The sequence below is a fragment of the Hydra vulgaris genome, chromosome 15, assembly GCF_038396675.1.
Source record: "Hydra vulgaris chromosome 15, alternate assembly HydraT2T_AEP".
Lineage (NCBI taxonomy): Eukaryota > Metazoa > Cnidaria > Hydrozoa > Anthoathecata > Hydridae > Hydra > Hydra vulgaris.
The window spans coordinates 51,428,918-51,454,190 of record NC_088934.1 but is presented as its reverse complement, the minus strand read 5'-3'; the positions used below and the strand labels follow the sequence as shown (position 1 = coordinate 51,454,190).

Sequence of the window (25,273 nt, the reverse complement as noted above, 5' to 3'; positions counted from 1 at the left end):
ATTACGTTTTAAATGTTTTATATTTAGATATAAAATATTAATGCGGCTGTGGCGCAGTGGTTAGAGTATTTGAATTAGATGCAGGAGATTGAGGTTCGTCACGTTACATACTCGCGTCACGGTTAGAAAGGAGGTGTGAACTTCCTAGTTAAATGCACTTTCGCGTTGCTCTATCACAAGACCGTTGTGTCTTCTTTGGACACCAAATGAGCAAATAAAAATAAATTAAAAAATATCAAACATTTAATTAACTAATCAATTGTTTTATATTTTCTTAATGTTTGTTTTAATATTTTTTCAATAAAATATTTCATATTTTTTCAAGAAAATGTTTCATATTTTTTCAAAAACATGTTTTATATTTTTATAAAAAATGTTTTAAATTTTTTCAAAAAATGTTTAATTTTTTTTAAAAAAAGGTTTTCTATTTTTCTAAAACTTGCTTTATATTTTCTTAAAACACGTTTTATGTTTTCTTAAAAAACAATTTATAGTTTTTTTAAAAGCGTTTTATATTTTCTAAAAAAACGTTTCATATTTTCTTAAAAAACGTTTCATATTTTCTTAAAAAACTTTTCATATTTTCTTGAAAAACTTTTTAGATTTCGCATAAACAGTATGTATTCATTTTACTTCTTCAGGACAAGTTAATAATGTATCAATAATATTTTTTTCAAGTATGTGGTAATGAAAATTGTCATTTTAGTAAGTTCAATTTATTTCACTTTTTTTTTAAAGTATTTGTTCCATAATTGAGAGTGTTTTTTTTTATTAATGCTCTAATTTTTTTAATTCTTTTTAACTATTTAAATCTTCAAAGCTAATTTTTTGCAAAACAAAAATCTTGTATATGTGTTAAATGTTAAATGATCATGCAAATTTTGTAGCAAGAAAATATGATAAACTTTGATGATTTGAATGAATTCAATTCTGTTTTAGCTGCTATTGAGTTACTATTTGTTTGAAACAGACCTCAATTTTACAGACCTCAATTTTATATACCTCATTTTTACAGATCTAAATTTTAGTAGAAACATTAGGTCATCAAAGACTTTTGTTCTAACCAAAGTGAATGAAGTAAGTTTATGTGTTTGTTTTGCAAGAAACAATGTCTACATACATCGTTTCTTGTGAAAGGAATTTCAACATAATTAGATAAAAAATTTTGTCTTTTACCTGTTCCGGTCATATCATAACTAAAAAATAAATTTGTAAGTTATTATCATTAAAGCATCAAAATTAATATATAATTTAAAAAATACTTGGTAATATTTAAGAGTCTAAAGAATTGGTTGTAAAATTATAGAATTCTGATATATTTACGGAGATATTGCATATTTACTGAGATATTGTATATTATAAATAGTCATATGAAAAACTGCGTGACATTTTAAACCGTTTAAACAATTGTGCTTTTGACATAAGATGTACATAAGATGTAAAAAGGTATATATTTTAAAATATCTCAAACTAACAGTATCCAAAAAACAACTGGTGAATGACCTTTTGTCTCGTTCAGTTCAAAATTTTATTGATTATGATAACAAATATTGACACACCTCAGTTGTATAGACTTATTTTACTTCATACTTGACATTTGATGATAGAAAATATCAATATAAGAAACAAAATAAGTTAGCAACTGGTAAGTTAAAAAATCAGTACTATTATATAACTTTAGAATTCTTTATTTTTATGTAATAAAGGAGTTTAACTTTTCATTATTCATTTTTACAACAGGTAATTTATGTTATTACAAAGTATTTTGTTGTTAAACTCAAAAAGTATTAGTTGTTTGTCATAAAAAGTTGTAACGGAACAGAAAGTACAATTTAACAGAAATACAACGTAACAGAAATTAACAATAACACACTTTTTTCACGCACTATTAGAAATTATTAAAAAAAAAAAATCTTGACACACATTCTCTAAGTACGAGTTAGAAAAACATTGCAATGAACTCTGTAATTATGTTTAAAATTAACAAAACAGCTTCAAACAGTGACTTTCTGTCAAGCATTTCTTCACAAAAAAATTAATAAAGGACATTTTCTGGTTCGAAAATGCTCTAAATTTAAAATTAAACACCGAAGACAAAAAGTACGTTTTTTGTACAAACAAAAAAAAAAAAAAAAGGTCGAACGTCTATTTCAAAAACCCCAAAGTTTGCAGAAGTATTTGCTTGCGCTAGACTCGTTCTTTACCGTTATGGAAGGTGTATGGAATAAACGTTAGCCAAAAAATCAATTGATGTCAACACTCACAACACTGTTATCACCGTATTGTCAACAGCGACAAATAATGACACCTAATAGTACAAACAACTTGCAGATGCTTTAGACTTTAAGACAAGTTTTAACAATTATTTCACATTTTTAAAAGCTTTTTGTTATTAAATAATAAGAATGACTTTTTTTATCATATCTTTGTTTTTGAATAAATCTATTAATCGAACGAAAAGCTGGGATTTATTAAATCTGATTTATAAAAAAATCATTCTGACTAATTAACCTTTAATAAGTTTCAATATAGACAAATGTTTTGGCATGTACGTGTAAGATTTAAAGTTTTTACAAAAAAAGTATTATGCATGGTATTAAAACAAATTACCTTATTGTATTAAATACAAAATGATAAAGTGAAGGAATTACTTCAGAGCAATCTGATATTTGTATTGTCTTTTTAATAAGACAGAATAAACCACCAAATTGTTTTTATTTATATATACATTATGTATCTATAACAATGTACCCTATGTTTGCCAATGGAAATATCAAAACAAAAAAACAAAAAAAAAAAAGTTAGAATGGTTTTAACGTAATATTTGACAAAAACAATCATGCGACGAAAACTAAAAAAATAAAATTTTATAAAAAAGTTTATAATAAATCAATTATTGCTAAAAAAAATACATAGCTTCTTTATTAATGCTGGATATCAAATACTCTTCATGAATTCAATTTCATTTGAGTTTTATTTTAAAAAAATATTAGAAAGTTATGGAGGAATCTAAATCAACTTAAAATGCTAGTCAATTTTTATAATCAAAAAACTAACAAAGAGACTAGATTTGATAAGATTAACGTTACTGTCATAAAATCAGTTTATGATGAAATCAAAGCTTCTCTATTCACATCTTTAAATTTTCTTGTAGAACAGATATTATGGAAGAAAAACTAAAACTTGCACAAATAATCCTGGTTTTTAAAACCAAATATGACTCAATTATTTATAATTAAAGACCTAAATCTATCTAACCAATATTTTCAGAGTTGTTTGAAAAAATAATGTGTAATAGGCTCTTCAACCATTTTTCAGAAAACTGTATGTTGTATTTAAAACAGTTTGGTTTCAAAAAAAGAATCAATTGAGCATGCAGTGGTTGAAATAGTCAATCAAACAGCAAACGCGTTAAATTACTATCTAACCAACGTTATTACTACGTTACTATCTAATAAACGCGTTAAATTACTATCTAACCAACATTAGGAATTTTTTTGATCTGTCAATAGCTTTTAATATCGTAAAACCACAAGAGATTAATAAAAAGTACCTCAATACTACAGAGTAAAAATTATAACCTTACTTTGAGTCAAACATTTTTCACAAATAGAAGGTAATTAATATAATATGAGAAAAAAGAAACACATCCATATGCCGTATCTTGTAGGGTTCCCCAGGGCTCTATTTTTATTTTGTTTTCTATATATATAAATCAAAATTAATTACATATTCAGTACAATATAGTGGTTCTACCTTGTGGAAAAAGGTTTCCTTCTATTGTAAATAGAAACAAACTATAAATCAGGTTCAAAAATGAATGTGATTTATTATTAGTAATATTTCTCCACAGCATAGTTAATAAAAATCTTTACAGAGATTTTTGCAATCATACTATATTAGTTAACTATTTTATTGACGCCACTATTTATCATATTTATTTTAAACTTCATAAACTGTTTTGAAACCACTAAACTGTAAGGTAACATGTTCTATTCTAACATTTTCCTGTTGCTAAAAATTTTTTTGCAGTAACTCATTTTTCTCAAATATTTGATAATGGACCATTTAAAGTTGATGATAAAATTTGAAAAGGGATGGCATTACTTAACTTGGTTTATCTTAAACTTATTTATTAAATATTGAATGTTCGGCTCTAATTCTGCTGGCTTTTAGACTTTCAATTCTTAGGATTAAAAAACGTTTTTCATGTTATTTGGGCTTGAGATTTTGTAGAGGTTTTGCCGCTCCTCGTTGAATAATATTATTTTTTTTAATTCGCTTTTCATTAGTGAATTTAGGACATCTGCATAAAGTTCTACTTGACGCATCAATTTGACGTAATTTGCCTGACGTATCTGTTTATTTAGTTTTATTCTCTACTTTTTTACAGAATAGTTTATTGAAATCATTTTGTAATATTTCTTGATCTTAATAGTTCTTGATTATTTTGTGATCTAATTTAGGCATGTCATTGATGAATAAGTTAAAAAGAAGTAGTGATAAAATTTCAGTTTGTGGCGTACCACATAATACTAGAAGTCACTCAGATACGTTGTAATTACAAAAGATTTGTTGAATGTTTGAGAAGAAGCTAAGTTGTGTGCAAGCATGCATGGATACTTGTTGCATGTTTTAGACGAATTTGAGTAGTCATTTAGTTTTTTGTCAAAAATGCAATTTTTTATTTTATTAACTTGTAGGTTTAGATCTATTGAATGCTTTAGCAAAGTCAAGGGAAACAAATAAAGCATAAAATCTAGTTAGCAATAGTGACATCTCCTGTTAGATTTATGTCATGATTAATGATGAAGTTTATTTTTGTAAAATTTTTGTTTCTCTACATAACTGTTCAGTATGTAAAAGTCTATTTTTTTGATTATAGATTTTTAATTGGGGAATTTTTTTCTAACTTTATTATTTCTCTTGAATTTTGAATATTTTTAGTAAAAAAAAAACTAATTTTATGATGAGATGACTTTGAAACTAGTTTTTGAAGAGTTGTGTTTTATTTCTTTTTTCGATAATTTGTTGTGTCGTGATTGTTGTGGATTTCCAGTCTATACTTGGTGAGTTAAGTTCAGTGATCTTTAGTTTCAACTGATACGGATATTTTCTGCATCTGGATTTCATACCATATGGGTTCGATTGTTGAGTTATTCAATTGTTCAAAATGTATTTCTAATACTGGAATATCTTTTTTTATGTAAATCACTTCACCTTCACTCTTTTTACTATTTGGTTTTAAATTTAATGACTTTAGTTTGGAATTTAAAAGTGAAAGTGAGAGTGAAAGGAGTTTTTATGTAATCCGGACTCAGTTATAAATAAGACATGGTTTTCTTAAGCTAACATTACTCGAAGATCATTCCTTTTGGTTTTTATTGAGGTTGCATAGGATTAATAACATTTACAGTATTTTAACATCTTTACTTCTAATTTTTGTAAGCAATGTTTAAAACAGATTTAATTTTAATTTGTTTAAGTTCACCTGAGCGGATTTAGCAGTAGTGTTTCTTGCGGTTATGTTTATTTGCAATGTTACGCCCCGTTATTTTTTAGCGATTTCAAGAAGTGCAACATTTCTGGTGTTTCTGATTTTCATTTCGTTCATTTTTGAATAGATTGTCATTTTCATTTTAATTAATCTTAAATTTTGTTTCAATATATTTTGGGGTGTGATTTTTAATAGATTACACATTAAGATAAAATTAAGCAGCCGTAGTGGTTAGATTTTTGCCTTCAGAACTGAGGATCGGTGGTTCAAAGCCGGTTCTAGCCATGTATCATTAGTAAAAAAGGAGGTGCAACTATTTGAAAATATGTTGACTGTTTGTTATACTCAATTAGCTGTCTTCAGCATTTAAAAAATAATTCGTATTTATTATAAGCTGCTATGTTACTCATACAATTTTATTCTTATTAATGTAAAATTATTAGTTGCTATGCTTATTAATGTGATTTTTTTAACGATTAGTTTGAATGATTTTATTTGTAACGTACTAGGTGTACCATACGTACTAGGTGACGCTAATCACAATGTATTTGCGAAATAGCATATATATATATATATATATATATATATATATATATATATATATATATATATATATATATATATATATATATTATATATATATATATATATATATATATATATATATATATATATACATATATATATATATATATATATACATATATATATATATACATATATATATATATATATATATATATATATATATACATATATATATATACATATATATATACATATATATATATATATATATATATATATATATATATATATATATATATATATATATATATATATATATATATATACATATATATATACATATCTATATATACATATCTATATATAGATATATATATATATATATATATATATATATATATATATATATATATATATATATATATATATATATATATGTATATATATATATATATACATATATTAGGGTGTTTCTTATTTGTGGTTAAAAATTTTTTTTTGTTTTTTAGTGGACCACCCACTGAAATGGTTCATTTTATTGAGAAAATAAATGTGTAAAAATTTTAAGGGGAAAAAAACATTTTTACTGTGCGCAACCAGTCATTGAAATTGAATACATATTTTTCTATATGCTCTTACCCATTAACATAGGAAAAAGTCATAAAACTGATAGAGACTGATGAAAATGACTCATTTACTTGGTACACATTTATTTACTAATTACATGCGTTAAAAACATCTATTTTTTGTCATTGCATTTCAACTTATTTATTAAAAGACAGCAATAAACATGCTTTTTTTCTTTGATTGTAGGTTTATTTAAGAAAATAGTTACTATACAAAGATTATTCGCTTATGAGAGTTGTCTTATATCTGTCAGGATATTTCTGTCTATATTTTTGAACTACCAACCACAGGAACTGCTTTTGCTCTTCGTTATTTGTATGTAATGTATTATATTCCTCCATTAGTGCTACGCAACGTTCTGTAATATCGTTGACAACCCTCATGCTTCGAACAGTGGACTTTATAGTCATAAACTCATCATCATGTTCCCATTCGCTAACACTGTTTTGAAAAAAGTGTGATGGCAGTCCTGTGATGCTGAAAAATCTTCGTGTATTAAACGTGACAAAATCCTTCAGTTTCTTTTCTTGGATAACTGAGCAGTCCACAGTAGCCCGTTTCATAGGTATTTGATCTGAAAAATTGTTCAATGCGTGACCCATCTTGACCCATCATCAAAAAAAGCTAAAGCAACAAGTTCTTCTGATAGGTACCAGAGATACCCTTGTAACTTCTTCACAAGAATTTTCGAGATCTCAGGATGTTGGCTCTTGTAGGCATCCAAGTTTTTCAAGAGCTGCAGCTCAAGTCTAGGAGCTGAGGTTGCTTCAGGAGATCTGTACCAGGCTGTAATGTACAATCGAACCGTGAAAAGGCAAATATCTCTTAATCCCTTCTCCTCTCTTTTTGTCAATCTGAATTGGTCTCTAAACATCCAAATCTTCAACGCATAAACGCCTTTCGTCATCCAGCAAGCACGATGTAGGCCGGCAGGAGCTCTTAGTGGAATGCCCCTCAAAGGTACTCCTCCCAAAACAACAATAGACTCCAAAAGTTTTCGGTAGTTGTCACGAGGTTGAAAGATTTGTTGTTGATCTTTGCAAAAGACGAGTGATATCGGTAAGAACAGTTGAAGCGTTCTTATCAGACTGTGCTGTATGGTATATTGTAGAATCAAAAGAGACCCAATTTTCCAACCAGGTCCACTTGAAGGGCCGAGACACAGCAAAAGATTGCTTCTAAAACAAATTCTAGAATGTGGTGACGACATGCCAACCACAACATATCTTTCCCAATCTTCTACTCAAGAAGAATGCATGCCCCGTTTCTAGGCCCAGTATTGACTGCATTAGTTTCGAAGCACATGCATTTTACTTGATCGTTAACTCCCCATGCCACTGACACGTCATGCACTGCTGAAGCCGTATTTTCACCTGTTCCTGATGGTAGTTTTGGGACACTAAGAAGCTGCTGCACTCCTACTCCAGATACTAGAATTGGAAGTCGGTCAACTGTTCTTTGCCGGTGATGTCAGCGCGTAATTTTCCATCCCAATGAATACATAAAGGAACTTCTGGTTTGAATACCTTCCTTAAAGCTTCTGCCATCTTCTTGCGTCTTTTTATTTGTTCCCTTCAAATGGAAGTTGGATTAACATTGTATTCTGTTGGATCATGATCAAGTAGTTGTAATGCCGGTGTTAACACAAATGCCGCCCCACGATAACTCAATTAAGCCACATCTAAATTTGCCGCCAACTTCTCATTCAGTATATTTTTCCTGCCATGTTTAGAATGCTTTAGAGCCGGATGCTATCTTCTTTAGGGTTATTTTTACCTTCAGAAGATGATGAAAGAACAACCGTTTCTTCTTGAGAGTTTCTTGCCATCTTCGCGGTCTTTTTTTCGGTTAATTTTTTTTGTCTTTTTCTCGAAACTTCTTGCTTTGCCAATTTATTATTGACTGGAACCATTTTGCTTCTCCGAATTTTCTCTCTTTGGCATAATAGGAAGATGATTGGAGGTGGAAATAAATGGTGATCATTTCCAATGCGTTGGCATGGGCAATATCGAATAGTTCTTCTAACCCTTCGTTCCATTGGTCTTCCTTTTGTTTCAAATAATCTGAACGCTTAGCTTTATTCTCTTAACTTTTCCCAATCCTTGTAAATGTTTTCAATTTTAGGGATAACGTGCTTCTTTAGTTGCACTGGTATTAGGGCCGTTACCCAAATTTTAAAAACATCATTTGCTGTGGAATGTAATGCTTCCCTAATGCTTTGCTTGACAATCTGCTTGTAATGGAAGAAAAGGGCCGACACTTCCCTTTTCGATGGAAGCATAACACTATCTAAAGAAAAGGATATCTGTTTAATAAGCAACATCTTTGTTTTCTTTCTGGTAGCTATCGTTGCACTGGTTGATGAAGCCATCATTGTAAAGTAGTTACACTGGTTTAACCTGCAAAAGGAACAATTAAACATTATAGACACAATCTACACACTAAAAGTAAAAAAATTACTAGTTAAAAAGAGGTTTTTACGCTAAGCACCAACCACTTTTGTTGCATAACATCATACGCAACATAAGCATTTTTAGGGTACGTTTGCGCAATACTCAAGGGTAGACCCCTAAAAATCATTCTAAATAAAAAAAAAGCGTATTCCTTTTTTATGATGATGAATTAAATGGGAGGTAGACCCATGCAAAAATCCAATATTATATATATATATATATATATATATATATATATATATATATATATATATATATATATATATATATATATATATATATATATATATATATATATATATACAGTATTGTGAAAAAGTTAAAAAACACAAAAAAAATAAATCATAATTTATTTTTATTTTTAAATTTTTTTTTAACCGAATATATTTTTCTGGTAAAAAGAATAATAATAATAAATTTTAGAAAATAGCAAACAAAATAACAAATAATAATAGTGATAAAAACTTTTAAACAAATATAAAAAATGTATTTAAAGTTTTATAGGTAATTTTTATTTTAAAAAAATTGTGAAAAAGTTAAGAACCACAGAATAAAAAACGATAATTTTTACCACCTAATACCGCGTTATTCTACCATGAATTTTTAAGCACTCATTTATACGATTTGGCATTGAGTCTATTAAATTCTCTAAAATATGTTTGGGAACATTTCCAAGTATTGCTGGTAAAATATTGCGCAACTCCTCAAGGCTCCTTGGTGCTTTCTTGGCAATCTCTTTATCAAGCCAACTCCAAAGATTTTCAATGCAATTTAGATCTGGGCTATTTGGTGGCCAAGTTAGACGCTCAATATTTTTACTTTCGAACCATTCAGAGACAATTTTAGCCCTGTGACATGGTGCATTGTCTTGCTGAAAAATGAAGCACCATATTCCAATCGACTCGCTACCTTGTTTTGCTCTTTGAACGATACAATCGTGATTATATTTTTCTGAAGGCTGCCTGCGAATCATAATTCGGTTTTTTCGGTTATCAACCTCGATATTCATTTCATCACTGAACATTACTGTCCGCCATTTTTGTTTAGACCATTCTTTGACGCTTTGGCAAAATTCTTTTCGCTTTTTTATATGTCGTTTGGTAAGTCGCGGTTTTAGAACAGCTTTTTTCCATAACATATTGTTAGCTAATAGTTTCCTACGCACAAGTGATGCCGAGGCTTGAAGTCCATTTGAAAGCTTCCTTTCCCTTCTTAATTCATGCGACGGCATGGTTCGATTTTTCTTTGCTAACCTGATTAAAAGGCGATCATCATTGGGTGTCGTCAAACGCGGTCTTCCAGAACGATGGCGATCAACGTAAGATTTCGTCTCTTTGAATCTTTTGATGATTGTTAGCACCGAACTATGTGATTGCTTTACTATTCTTCCAATTTCGCGAGCGGATTTACCTTCCTGGTGAAAATGCACCACTTTTACATGATCTTCATAGGTAATAGTTTTTCTGCTCATTTTTTCAAAAGGAAAGAATTTTTTTTTGTTTGAAATTAAATACTTTTTTTAAAAGTATTTTAAAAAATTAACTTTTTTCAAATGTTTTTATTGGTTCTTTGGTAATAACTCAGGTCATTAAAAGAATATTTTAAAAAAAAGGGAAAAATAAATTTAAAAAGACGTTTCCGCCGCATTTAGCACAAAAAATTCTTTGTGGTTCTTAACTTTTTCACAAAAAAAATATAAAAAAAAATTAATACATAATATTTAATCCTTATTTTTTATAGGTTCTATTAACTAACTTTCAAAAAAAAAAAAATTTTTTTTTTCTCATGCTATATTTAATATGTTTGAAAAAAAAAGGGCTATTTTATTATCTATAGAATAAAAATTAATTAAATTTATTTGAAAAAAAAAATTTTTTTTATTCAGTGGTTCTTAACTTTTTCACAATACTGTATATATGTATATATATATATATATATATATATATATATATATATATATATATATATATATATATATATATATATATATATATATATATATATATATATATATATATATATATATATATATATATATATATATATATATATATATATATATGAAAAAATATAAAGTAAAAGCATAAATGTAATAAATAAAATAAATTATAGGCAGCCGTGTTTATTGAATTGTATTTATTATCGAATAACAAGTGTGACTTTTAAAAGTTTTAAATAAATTAATATGGCTTCGCCTTTTTAAATTGATTTTCAGATAAAATTTTTGGTTTTATAAGAAATTAAATCTATTTAATTTTATGTTTAAAAAGTATTATGAGGAATACCAAAATTATTTTATTTTGGCATTTTAAATTTTTTTATTTTTTTTTATTTGAGTTTAAATAAAAAGAGGGTAGTAGTAACGGTATTGAAAACAGCCACACTTAATCAATTCAAAAAGAGACTTTCCGGATTAATATCTAAACAGAGAAAATTGAATAATGTCAAAAATGGAAAGATTAATTATGATTCAATTTTTTTTTATTGATCGACTGTCTGCCCAAACCAAACCATCAGTTGATATGATACAATAAAATTAAAAATGAATAAAAATCACTTAACTATTTTAGTTACAAAATTATTTCGAAAAAACAATATATTCTGGTACTACATATTAGAAAGTTGTAAATACATTTGTCGACCTATGTGTAGACTAAATCGATAGTGGTATTGTTTAAAACTCGTATCCACACTTCAAACACTACAAATTCAAATTTAAAAAAAGGATTTTAATTTTTAATTTTTGTATACAGATATCTGGGAATTTAAAAAACACAAATAACAATGGTTTAAATTAATTGACCAATCCTATAGAACAAGAAAGATGTTTTATATTGCAGTTTTATTTTAGAAAAATACTTAAATTGACATTTATTCTTTATTTTGATTAAAAAGCAACAAAAAAGTTATAAGAACTATTATACATTTTATATTATTCATAAATTATATTGTTATATTTTTCCATATTACTTTTTTGTGATTTTTTTACGTATTTTTTATCTGTTCTTTTGGATAACCTTGGATACAAAAAAACAAATTAAAATATGCAAGAGGGTAAGCGAGTTAAAAAATCGAAACTCTAAAAAATTAAAGCCTTAATAGTTGTTGCAGTTTTTTTTAAATATTATATAAAAAATATTCTAAACAGTTTTACTGCAACATTATTGTACTGTAATACAGCTAAAGTATGTCGTTCAAACTAAGTCTTTCCTTTTCCTGTCTTCTAGCAATGAAGTATTAAATCAACTTATTGTAACGTTTAATCTAATCATCTAAAACTGCAAACTATTTTGCACAAGTAATAACATAAAAAGGATTTACAGATACTTTAAGTCATTATTTTTCCAGTTGATTTTTAGAAGAAAACTGAAGATATCTTTGCTCATTAACAAAATTATTAAAAGATGACGTTTGGGCAATAGCTGTCTTGATTTAATGACCATGTCTTCCCTGTATGAAACTACAAAAGACATTAATTTATTGCCGATGTTGTTTTTAAAATTAAAAATTTTAATAAAAAAATTGTTATTTTTAATATAAATAAATAAAGTGACACAACCATAAACAAGAAGATATTAAGTGTGAATATTAGGCCTTTTTGGTGAAAACTTTCCCAATCTTGTTCTTTCAAGTCATTAAAAATATACTTTTAAGTCATTCAAAATTTGAAGCTAAGTAGGTTTTTTTCAGTCTTAAAAGTTTTGAAAGAAAAACACAAAGTAATTTTGAGCAGTGTTCGCTCTCTTTAGTTTTTCTGAATTATTTGAGTAATATTAGTTCTGTGTAATGCCCAGCAATAGCAGGTACAGAGAGTTACTTTTGAACCTGGCTTCATATTGAGCTTCTGGTCGCTTGAAGATTAAGGTGTGCCCCCCAAAAAAAATAAAAAACTGACAAAGATACTTATCTTCTCTTTTATGGAAAGTGTCTCTCTACTCTCGAGTCCATATTACAAGGAGGAGGATGTTGGAGAATTAAAGGGGGATGGGAATTTCAGTCCAGATCTAATAAACGGGAAGGTTTTATCATAATAGAGTGAAGGAAAATTTTTTTATGTTACAATACAAGTAATTTTAATAAAAATCAGTTGAGTTTAAAAATCCGAAATGATATTTTTTACAAAACACGCAAAAAACTATTTAATTCTTGCGTGGCTTGCGGTCAAATGTGCATTTTCTAACATTTGTTTTATCATAACTTTAATAGGATTAATATGCTGATATAAATTTTGTACCTTAATGAGAAATAAACCAAAAACTAATTTTTGACAAAGCGAGATTTACTAGGTCGGCTATTTTTAATGCCTGTTTACACTAAGAGATTTTGTTTTATCAGTGACTAAAAAAAGTAATTTCTAATTTTTCAGGCCGCTTTTTTTTTAAGGCCTGATTTTTGTAATTAGTTTTGACATATAAAAATATTGCTTACAACTAGTAAAAAATAATTATCAGGTAGAGAGGATCATATTTAGCTTGGGGTGGGTGGGAAATTGTGCTACAGAATTCGTTTGTTTTATCTGCAAGTTTGTGCGAATTAGTACCTAGCTTTTTGACTATCGCTCTTTCAATATCCATTTCAAGCATATTGAGACTATTAAAATACGACATTCTTTTATGTTTATTAATTTCTCAATCTGTTTCTTACATACCTTCTTGGATTCAGGCTGGCATGGAATCTTTTACTATCTAACGACAATTCTAAGCCAAGCTTCACTCTTCTTAATGGTTTACCTCACATTGTGCTGCTAAAATTTCCAATTGAAACCATCAATTTCATACTATAAGCATATCGATTCTCCAAAAAACAGACGTCTGTTTCCTAATGCTTGAAACAATTGTAAAAAGGCTTTGTTTAACACCGAAGCCCGCTATTCTCAGGTCATAAACTCTCATATTTCATCTTAAAAGTTAGGCTCTCGTGACATCTGGAGAGTCTTTAACAGTATCAATAATAACAGCAAATTTTTTATTTCACCTCTCTTGTAGGTTCAACTTTTGTTAAGTCATCTAAAGACAAAGCTTAAATGTTTGCTAAAAACTTTTATCAACATTATCTCTTAGTTCCACTAGTTACGTTCTACCATAAATAGCCGACAAACAAGTTGATCATTGCTTGACATTTGTATCACTCCAGCTTATGTATCTAAAGTAATTTCCTGCTTTGACCCTTCTACAGCTTGTGTTCCGTGCAAGATACCTGTTATAGTCTTGCAAAAGTGTTCTCCAGAGCTGTGGTCTATACTTTTTAAAACGATTTAACAATTGGTTATCAAAGTCTTGCTTTCCAGCATGATAGAAAGCGACATATATTATCTCTATTCTCAAAAACTTTGGAGAGCAATTAGACTTCTTCCTATCATAAGCAAGGTATTTGAATCTTTAACTCACAAACACTTAATCTCTCATTGTAAATCTAATAACTTTCTGATCAGCAATAAGGATGTCGATCTTCTCGTTCTACAGCTGATTTGCTAACAGTATTTACCGATAAGTTTTATTGTGCATTAGGTAGAGGTGGAGAGGTTAAGATTATCACTCTTGACATTTCTAAAGTTTATTGTTAGTGATAGTGTTAGCATGCTGGTCAAAAGCTTGGCCGTATACTTTCTTCATACGGTGTATCAGATAAAATCTTAAAGATGATTGAATCTTTACTTACCAATCGTAGTAAAAAAGAGCACACTTTTCCATACCCTATAACTGTAGGGGCTCCTCAAGGTTCTATCCTTGAGCCTATACACTTTTTAGCTTACCTTAACGATCAACTAGATATTCTCACATCTAAGGTGGCATTGTGCGCTGATAATACTACCATTTATTACTTGTCTTGAAAGGAAGCCAGCAGTCTCTTTTTGCTTCGAGGGGGTATTAGAGCTTGTAAAAGATATCGCTTCTGCTACAGCATAGGTCTAACAGTGGCTGCTGAACTTTATTTCAGATAAAACCCAATTTTTTTCAGCCAATCGTTATTGCAATAATTTAGATGTTTTCATATTTATGAACGGTAATGTATTCAATAAGTCACCTACTCTTCATCTACCGATCTCTCTTACATACCGTATATCAAATCCATTACAAAATTAGCATTTGTGATGATTGCATTTCATTATCGTGTTTGACACTTTCTTACTCCGGGTTCTATTCTTTATCTCTATAAATCTCAAATCCATTCTTGTATGGAATACTATTGCCAGTGCTGTTGCGGATCCTCGAATGATACCCTTTCTTTTTAAGACAAGATGCAAAAATGCATTGTAAACATAGTTGGTCCTGCTCTTGAAGCCAACCTTCAATCACTATCACATTGTCATAATGTTGCTTCTTTTTCTCTTTCTACAATTACTATAATGAGCACTGCTCTAAAGAGCTGGCGTCTCTTGTGCGATCTATAAAGTTCATTTTTGTGTTACTCGTCATATAATTAAGTCTAATCATTTTTCTGTGACTGTTTTTGAGTGCTCCGAAAACTTTTATTGTTCTAGTTTTTTCCTCAAACATTAGTTCTTAGATATTTGCTTCCTTCATCTTTCTTTCCTGATTGAAATAATTTGCCATCTTTTGAGTCGTCTATTATTCGTTATTATGCTCTATAAACTTGATCTTTTCTTTTCTATTAACTTCAAACTCCTATAGTGGTTGTTTGCAGCTTTGTTGCAAGCAAAGATGTTGAAGAAAAAAAACTTTGTGGCCACAGTTGTTTGAGTAAAACATAAAGCTGTTTTCTTGATCTTTGTTATGGGCAAAGATTATGTTTCATAACATAAGACACATACCTGTCCTTTATATAATTTTTGCATCTCAGCACATCTATTGAAAACTTTCTTAGACTTTATAAGAGGAATAAAAATGCTTTCAGTGTCTCGCAGGTTGTCATTGTCTGTGTGAAAGGAAACTTTAAACCTTTGTTTTCTTATTTTCTTTAGTTCTTTTTCTCTTCTTTCTTACTTTTCTTTTTTACTTCTTTTCTCTTTATCGTTATCCTTATATTTCTTTTATCGTTTTCCTCCTGACTCCTATGCATTTTATCTTGCCTGGATTTTTTCCATTCTTAGTTTCTATTGTGTTTTTGCGTTTAATTATATAAGCCATTGTCTGGAATTGAAGCATACCAGGCGCAGATGCAGCATTTTTTGATGTTTGAGATACCTAACTTCCAGACATAATGCAAACTCCAAAAATTTATATGTTTATACTTATACCAAATAAGGATGCTTTGCAAAAAATTGTTACAATTGGAGCCTGGGAACAAAAAAGCCCTAAAAAATTTAGCAATACCTGCTCCAAGCGTAAGAGCATTAGATTGATAAAATATTTTTTCTCTATATTCTTTCCCAAGTTTGATTTCATCAATAAATTTTAAAGCTCACACAATAATCCCTTAGTGTTTATTAATTATATCCTTATAAAACTTGCACCCCTCTCAAATTGAGGGGTTTGAAACTATTTATGGCCATCATTTTTGAACGCTGAAATATTATACTATATAGTCTTAAATAAATTGATGAATATAAGTTTAGTGAAAAATAGTTCTAAAAATATTTTATCAAATTGTTGCTCTTACATTGGGGCAGGTGTAGCTAAAGTTTCAGGGGCTTTTGTTCCCAGGCTCCAATCATTGCAATTTTTTGCAAAGCATTTTTATTTAATATAAGTATAAACATATAAATTTTTGGACTTTGTTTTATAACTGGAAGTTAGGTATCTCAAACATCAAAAAATGCTGCATCGGCGCCTGAATACAGTAGTTCGATTTGCAACATTCAGGTCTATTAATAAAGTCAAGATGCACTGTTAAATCTAATCCAACATTATGCTGTTTATTATAGTTATCTTTTTATTATAGTTATCTCAAATTAGTTAAAAAAAAGTGTTTTCATTATAATCATCTCGTTCTAAACCAAATTAATTTAAAAAAGTCGTTTTACTGTAATCAACTGATTCTGAACAAATTAGTTGAAAAAAGTTTTTTTATCAGCAAAAACAAAAACTCTTATGAAAATATAAAGTGTTTTATTTAAGTAAGTATAACAGTTTTAAACGATAAGTTTTATTTTCATAAGAGTTTTTGTTTTTGTTGTTAAAAAAATTTGCTTTACGTAACTAACGGACGATACCTTTTCCGCAATTAAATTTTATGGCTTAGGTAATTAGTGAGTACCTAAGCAATAAATTTTAGTTACGTTAAAGGGATCGTCCATAAATTACGTAACGCAAATTTTCACAACTAACTAATTTAAAATGATTTAAAGTTTTCTCTCGTAAAGTCTTAATTAAAATAAAAAATTTAATTAGAACATTAAGTTTAATGAAAATCGCCGCCTAAAAGAGCTTAATATTTTTCACTTCTGTTTTTTAAATATATATATGAGTTTTTTTAAATATATTTGAGTTTTTAAATATATTTGAGTTTTTAAATATATTTGAGTTTTTAAATATATTTGAGTTTCTAAATATATTTGAGTTTAAATTGATTTGAAAGCATTGAGTAATTTATGTACGATCCCATATTTTTCTATTCGAAAATGCTTAAAGACAATTTTTAGATTTGTAAAATTGAAAAATGCTTAAAGTTGAACTTTTATTGAAACCTATTTATTCTTAAAAATAATAATAATAAAGCTATTTATACATAAATATAATGATTTACAAAAATGTAAACTTGAAAATAAAGTGCTGTGTTACTTTAAATGTATTTAAAGTAACACAGCACTTTATTTTCAACATCTCTGTTAAGTGAGATAGTGATCTTCTATTTTTGATCTCTATACTTCTATTTTAAAGTTAAATTTAGCATGACGTACTTTATAGATGACTCTGAGGTTATTCGATCAGAAAAATATTAATACATATAATAATAATTAATTTTTTTTCTTTTGTCCATTTAAAAAAAAGATTTCGGATATTTACCTCAAAGTTGATAGTTTTCAATAAAGGATTTTTAACATTTCTTGATAATTAAACTTTTGAATCTAAAGACTGTGGTGTTTCCAACCATTTGTATTTTTTTTTGTTGAATATACTTCGTTTTTCAGATAAAAATAAAAAAATAAAATTACAATGAAATTTTTAAGTCACACAAAGAATATATATAAAACAGACAGGGGTCAAAGAAGATACGGATGACGAATGTCACCACAATCTTTTTATGGTGCCTCTTTAAAATAAAATTCAAAGCCCACATGGCTTTAGTAAGTTTACAATAAAATAATTTTTCTCAAAAATACTGAGTGAAGAATATTTGCTAAAAACTCATATAGGCATACATATACAAATATACACACAAACACACGATCATATACCTAAGCTAAGTAAATTAATATTATTTCTTTAGTAAATATTTACAAAAATCTTTTACACTTATCTAACTGTTTCACTCTTTATAGGTTCTAAGACTTGATACATTACATCAAATAACAGAAGGAAACAAATGGATAATCTAAATAAAATTATAAAAAAAAACAATGACACTTTGAAGGACACTGAGTCTTTAGATGTTATTGATGCAAATCCAAAAAAACCTGAAACAACAATGATTCTAAATAACGGATGTGTTTCAAATACCCGAAGTGAAGCTGTAGACATTAATGGAAAAAAAAAAATAGTTTTAGTCAGAAATTACAAGAAAGGTATAAAATTTTCGCACACACAATATTTTCCTAATGAGCCAAGAATCGATTTATCGAAGGTTGATTTCAAGTTTAACTCTGATAACTTTTATAATACCAACACTTTTCCAAGAGGAACTTTAACAATAATAAACGTAAAAGACTTTATGAAATCAACTGCAATGCATAAACACCCTATTGTAGGTACAGATGTTGATGTAGAGAGTTTATGTGATCTTTTCTTAACATTAGGTTTTAAAATAGATAGGTTTGATAATCCTAAGAAATCTGATTTAATAACAAGACTGAAGAAGGCAGCAAATGAAAATTATTCTTCAATGAGTTGTAGTGTGGTGGCAGTACTAACACATGGAAAAGAGGAGGAAATCTTTTGCACGGACAAATCTTTGAAAATAAGAGAAATAACAAATATTTTTCGCACTAAAGCTTTAGCTAACAAACCAAAATTGCTTTTATTTCAAGTTAGTCGAGGAATAAATAACATGGACAAGGTTGATGGTCCAGTATCGTCAAATATGCAAGGAGTTTCAGGTATTTCAATGAATTTCCTGCATCTACCTGTTGAAAGCGATTTTTTGTACGCCTATTCAACAAGTTATTATTCCTGCCAAAATAAAGAACTTGATTCGTGCTTTATTAAAGCTGTTGTTTCTATATTTCGTGATTACGCCCATAAATTGGACGTTTTTCGACTTTTTACACGCGTGAACAATGAACTGAGCGAAAAAACGTCAAATATTGGAGATAAATCGAAAGATAATAAAAAACAAATTGGATCAATAACCTCTCAATTGCGAAAAGAATTATTTCTACCACCAATTAATGGACCTATGGAACCCTTATAAGATAGATCATTTTTAGAAATTATAACATAAAAGTTTTATTTTTTACGTTTTGTAAAACTAAAATATATCACTGCAATTTAAATTTGAAGTTTTTATTAAAATTATGTAGAAATCAGGGTGCTTGTTAATAACATAATGTGCACAACTTACGTGATTTTTTTTTTTTTTTTGTAATTATTTGATATTCGCAAACTTTTTGCAGCCTTTGCGTAAAGTTACTTTTACTAATGCAAAACTTACGAAAGCAAATTTTAATCATTTGCAATTCGGTAACTAAAATTGTATAATCCAAAATTAATTTCTGGTTAAACTACAGAACTACTTTAGAAAATAGAGTATTTCACTGCATAAAGACATTTTTTTTCACTAAGAAAAACAACATTTTACAAAAGAGAGGTGTCATGGTTTTAAATAGGTTTGAGCAAATATTAAAATCAGTTGTGCAAACATTATTAGTAATAATTATATCCTAGGTATCTGGGTAAAACATCATTCTCAGCAGTGGCGTAAGAGGGTTTTTAAATGTTTAAAATAACTATCTTTTAACGAAAAGGAGAACGGAAACAAGAAAACACTGAAATTTCAGCCTCCCCTACCCTAAACGTGAGGGAAATTATTTGATTTATTATTTATTCATAAATATAAACTAGCTATGTATTCATCTACAGATTCCAAATTTTATTTTAAAATTATTCAGTATTAGGTTTATATCACCATGTAAGGTTTTTAGTCCCCTCAAATTGATGGGGAGAAGGGGGATCAATCCTCACATAGTCATAAAAACTGAAAACTGAATAATTTAAACATAAAATTTGAAATCTGTTGATGAATACATAACTAGTTTATAATTATGAAAAAATAAATAATTCAACTCATTGCCCTCACATTCAAGGTAGGAGCTAATATTTTAGGGTTTCTTATTCCCATTCTCCTATCACAGTAATTTGATTTTGTAAAGATTCTTTTCGTCATACATATAAACGTAAAAAAAATCAAGAATATTCTTTTTGTTTAAGATTTCGTTAAATTAAACATTTAAAAACCTTCCTAGGCCACTGAATCTTAGTATCCGGATTTTTCTTGTGAAAATATTTAAATATCTTTTCTTAAAGAGGCCATATTATATGGCTGTGTATTACAATGTTTAGCAAACTTTATCGGTTAACACTTTTTTTTATTTATTCCATCGAAAAAGTATTTGTGTTATTTAAATAATTTTTGCTTGGTATAAAGTTTTAAAGTTGAAAATAAAATCGACCGTAACAAAATTTTATTATTAATTATTGTTTTTTATGTTAATAGAATGCGACTGAAATTAGCCCAACCTAACTAGTTTAAAGAGCGAAAGTAAAATATTGGTTCAACAAAGAATTTATGATTTGATGCAATCAAGAAACTAAAAGCCAAAGACATAACTAAGACCATAACATTTTGGTTGAAGACCAAGACCAAGATTAAGACATCAAAAAGACAATCCAAAACAGACTAACACCAAGGTATTTGAGTATAAGACCAAGACTAATATCAAGACATCAAAAAGACAATCCAAGACCAAGATTTGCATGTTAAAATTTTTTACAAGACCAAGTGCAAGACTTTGGTTATTAGTAGTCAAACACAATGACTCTTAAAAATTTTGCACTATTTTACCTTTACCTATCGTATTTATTAACTATTTATACACATTACTCTATAATATAACCTAATTAAGCATGTAAAACATACATACGGAAAAAAATATAAACCGTAAACTAGTATGGCTTAAGCGTTTTGCACCTGAACGCCTCGTGCATGAAAACCAGATACGTTATTTGCTCAAACACTGAGCGCTGTTAGATACAAAAGACAATTAAAGCTATCTGTCTCACAATTATTGACTATAAATATTTTTTTAAATTGGACTGAAAGATGCATCAAATTATTAATTACACGAATTTTAATGCACAAACAACATAAATATACAATATTAAGGTTTAAAAAAAGTATTTGTAACAAAGATTTGTTAAAACCTATAAAAAAGGTTGGTACAGAGTTAGCAAGTGAGCATTTTGTCAAAATATAATTTTGCAATACACCTAAAGTTACATGATTCCACAGGAAAGCCGTGGATATCTTTATGTCTATAGATATTTTTTTTTGTTTTGTACATACAAGTTTGTCTCTTAGGTCAGGTCTTCCTGCCTTTCAGGTCAGATTATCCTGCTATTGGAAACATGTAACCCAGGACAATCTGCTTATGTTGGCTGCCTTGTAGGGTACGCCTTTTTAGACAAAGGCTAGGAAATCCCAACTTCAACTTAAAACACCTCCTGCCTTGGGCTCTTGGTTGAGTAAAGGCTAGAGGTGGTGTCTTGATAAAAATACTCATCAAATGCATCCGGCTACTGTCTAGTAGAAGGCCACCTAGGCGAAGACGTAAGAGTTAAACAGATTCTATATGTTGACCAGTCCCGCACCCCTTCTTCATCTATTAGGCCAGCGTAGATGTATTTTTTATACATTGTTTCCAGTTTTGGATGCTGAATGCTGGATCTTCTTGACTCAATGCACGGGTTTTGCTTTTGTTTCTGTATTAATGACTTGAATTGATTGTCAGGTTTCCCAAACTCTGTGGTAGCTCTGAGAGAGCCTGATTCCATCAACAGCTGAAAAATATCAAAGTATTTACAGTGCCATGTTGCGCATGGATGGTGTCCCTGTTTGTACTTTTGGTACACATCGCCAAGGCCACATTGTAGCCTTTTGTTACGGCTTAGGTTTTATTAATAGTAATAAGGCAATTGCTTGGGCTATTAAATAGTGCTCTGAGTACTTTATATGCTTTGAGTCAAGCTCTTTAACAAATTTAAAAATGAATAAAGTACCAAAAACTATAAAACACAAAAAACAATCATCATCACCAAGTTCTCTAAACCTATCATTCACTAAGAATCGTGGTCTTCGAAGTAACTTTTCTTCTGTTGAGTCTTATCTTATGTAAAGTTCACCAGACCTAACTGCTCCTTTTAAGACTAATTTGAGTTCAGCTGTCTCATCTTGCGATTTTAGTGTTGATGGTTATCTTCCTTTAATCCGTAAAGACTTCAATAGTCACTTGCTTGGTCTGGGCATTTACATTCGTAAGAATTCACCCATTTGTCGTGAAACTCGGTTTGAATCCACAGATTTTTCTTTTTTGTGCTTTCACTTAGCACCACTTCACTCTATTGCCTGTATCTTTGTTCTATATTGGTCTCCTTCATCTCAAGACTGCACTCTTTTTTATGTTGAATCTGATCATATTGAGCCTACTCTCTTTATCCATCAGCCAATATTGTTGTTGTCAGTGACTTTAATGCTCATCACAATGAATGGCTTGGATTTAGTGTCAGTGATTCTGCAGGCATTAAAGCCCACAACTTTTGCTTTTCTCAACCCTAACTCAAATAGTCAACTTTCCAACTCGCTTTCCAGACAACCCGAATCATTTATTCTCTACTTAACTTATGTCTTGTTTCTGATTCTAGTAAGTGGTCAGTTTCTCTACATTCACCCTTAGGTGCTTCTAATCACAGTTTGATCTCTCTAAAACTAATATCTCATTCTTCTTCATCATCTGTATCCCCCTATCATCGTACCTCTTACAACTATCTTAAAGCCGACTGAGATTCTTTCCGCGGTTTTCTTCGTGATGGCCCTCGGGTAGAAATCTTTCGTCTTTCTGTCAACAAATGTGCTTGTTACATAACTTCATGGATTCAGGCTGACATGGAATTTTTTATTCCCTCTCGACAATTCCAGATCAAGCCTAACTCTCCTCTATGGTTTTCCTCACGTTGCGCTGCTGCGATTACCAATCAAAACCGTTACTTCAATATCTATCAGCAAAGCAAATCTCCAGAAAACAGACGTCTGTTATTTAATGCTAGAAACCTTAGAAAAAGGTTTTGTGTAATGTCAAATCCCGCTATTCTCAGTTTCATTAAATCTCATATTTCATCGCAAGAAATAAGCTCTCTGTTCTTAGCAACTTCTGGAGAATCTTTATTAGTATCAATAACAAGGGCAAATCTTTAATTCCACCTCTCTTGTATGGTTTAGACTTTGTTACCTCACCTAAAGACAAAGTTGTTTGCTAAGAACTTTTCATCAAAATCACCTCTTGACTCCATTAGTTGTGTTTCACCTGATATAGCCAACAAACAGTATGTTCCATTGCATGATATTCGTATCACTCCAGCGTCTGTATTTAAAGCGATTTCCGGCTCATACTCTTCTACTGCTTGAGGCCCGGACAACATACCTGTTATAGTCTTGGAGAAGTGTTCTCCTGAGCTGTCGTCTATACTTTCAAAACTATTTAACAAGTGCTTATCAGAGTCTTGTTTACCAGCCTACTGGAAAAAAAGCATGTGTACTTTTTATTTTCAAAAATTCTGGAGAGCTATCTGATTCGTCTAACTACCGTCCCAAAAGTCTTCTTTCTATCAAAAGCAAGGTTTTTGAATCTTTAATTAACAAATACTTTTTTCTCAACTTAAATCTAATAACTTACTTTCTGATCATCATCAATATGGATTTCGATCTTCTTCTTCCACAGCTGATTTGCTAAAAGCAAAAACCGATAGGTTTTATTGTGCATAAGAGAAAGGTGGAGATAGTAATACCATCGCTCTTGATATTTCTAAAGCTTTTGATAGAGCTTGCTACGCTTGTCTTTTCCTTAAACTTTTTTCTTGCGGTGTGTCTTGCAACTTCTGTAAGATTATTGAATCCTTCATTGAAAATTGTCCTCGATGGATAGCACTCTTCTTCTTACTCTGTTACTTCAGGGATTCCTTAAAGTTTTATCCTTGGTCCTATTTTCTTTTTAACTTACATTAACAATTTTCCAGATATTCTCACATTTAAGGTGGCATTGTTTGTTGATGATACTACCATTTATTCTTGTCGTAATAAAAAGTCAACATTTTCTGATTGTGGTGATGAGGCATTTGAGCTTTAAAAGGATCTTATTTCTGCTACAGAATGGGGTTCGCAGTAGTGACTGGTGAACATCAACTCAGATAAAACGTTTTTTTCAACCAATTGCTATTGCAATAATTTAGATCTTAATATACTTATGAACGGTAATGAACTCGATGAGTCATCCACTCTTCATCTTCTTCGATTAACTCTTACTTCCAATTTCTTTGGGATGCCGTATATCAAATCTATTTCAAAATTAGCAACTGTTATGATTGCATCTCTTTATTGTGTTCGAAACTTTCGTACTCCGGGTTCTATTCTTAACCTTTATGAATCTCAAATCCATTCTTGTATGGAATACTGTTGCTATATCTTTGAATAATATTTCTTTCTTTTTAAGACAAGGTGGAAAAACACTTTAAAAAATTGTAAACATAGTTGGAGCTGCTCTTGCAGCCAACCTTCAACCACCAAAACATAGTCATAATGTTGTTTTTCTTTCTCTTTCTAAAAATACCATAATTGGCACTGCTCTAAAGTGCAAGCGTCTCTTTTCCAATCTACTAAAATTCTTTCTTGGGTTACTGGTTATTCAATTAAGTCTCATTCTTTTTCTGTGACTTTTCCAAAATGCTCTGAAAAGCCTCATTGGTCTAATTTTGTTTAATAAACATCAGTTCTTTGAAAGTCGCTTCCTTCATCTTTCTTTCTGATTCAAATAATTTGCAATCGTTTAAGTCGTCTGTCTTTA

The 25,273-nt window shown here is 29.3% G+C and overlaps 1 protein-coding gene across 3 annotated transcripts; it reads left to right on the top strand.

The window, feature by feature from the left end:
- The first annotated feature begins 563 nt into the window (after nucleotides 1–563).
- On the top strand, nucleotides 564–19,657 carry LOC136091451 (caspase-3-like). 3 transcript variants are annotated; one of them, XM_065819049.1, is made up of 2 exons: nucleotides 564–705; nucleotides 18,488–19,657. In XM_065819049.1, exon 2 carries the CDS (start codon nucleotides 18,532–18,534, stop codon nucleotides 19,573–19,575), a length of 1,044 nt encoding a protein of 347 aa, XP_065675121.1. In that variant the 5' UTR covers nucleotides 564–705; nucleotides 18,488–18,531; the 3' UTR covers nucleotides 19,576–19,657. The 3 variants fall into 3 exon arrangements, with proteins under 3 accessions (XP_065675121.1, XP_065675122.1, XP_065675123.1); XM_065819050.1 differs by lacking the exon at nucleotides 564–705 and adding an exon at nucleotides 1,523–1,645; XM_065819051.1 differs by lacking the exon at nucleotides 564–705 and adding an exon at nucleotides 1,721–1,740.
- The last annotated feature ends 5,616 nt before the right edge of the window (nucleotides 19,658–25,273 follow it).

What these genes read in the sequence shown, in the direction of transcription:
- LOC136091451 (XM_065819049.1), top strand. Translation starts at nt 18,532, where the DNA reads ATGGATAATCTAAATAAAATTATAAAAAAAAACAATGACACTTTGAAG.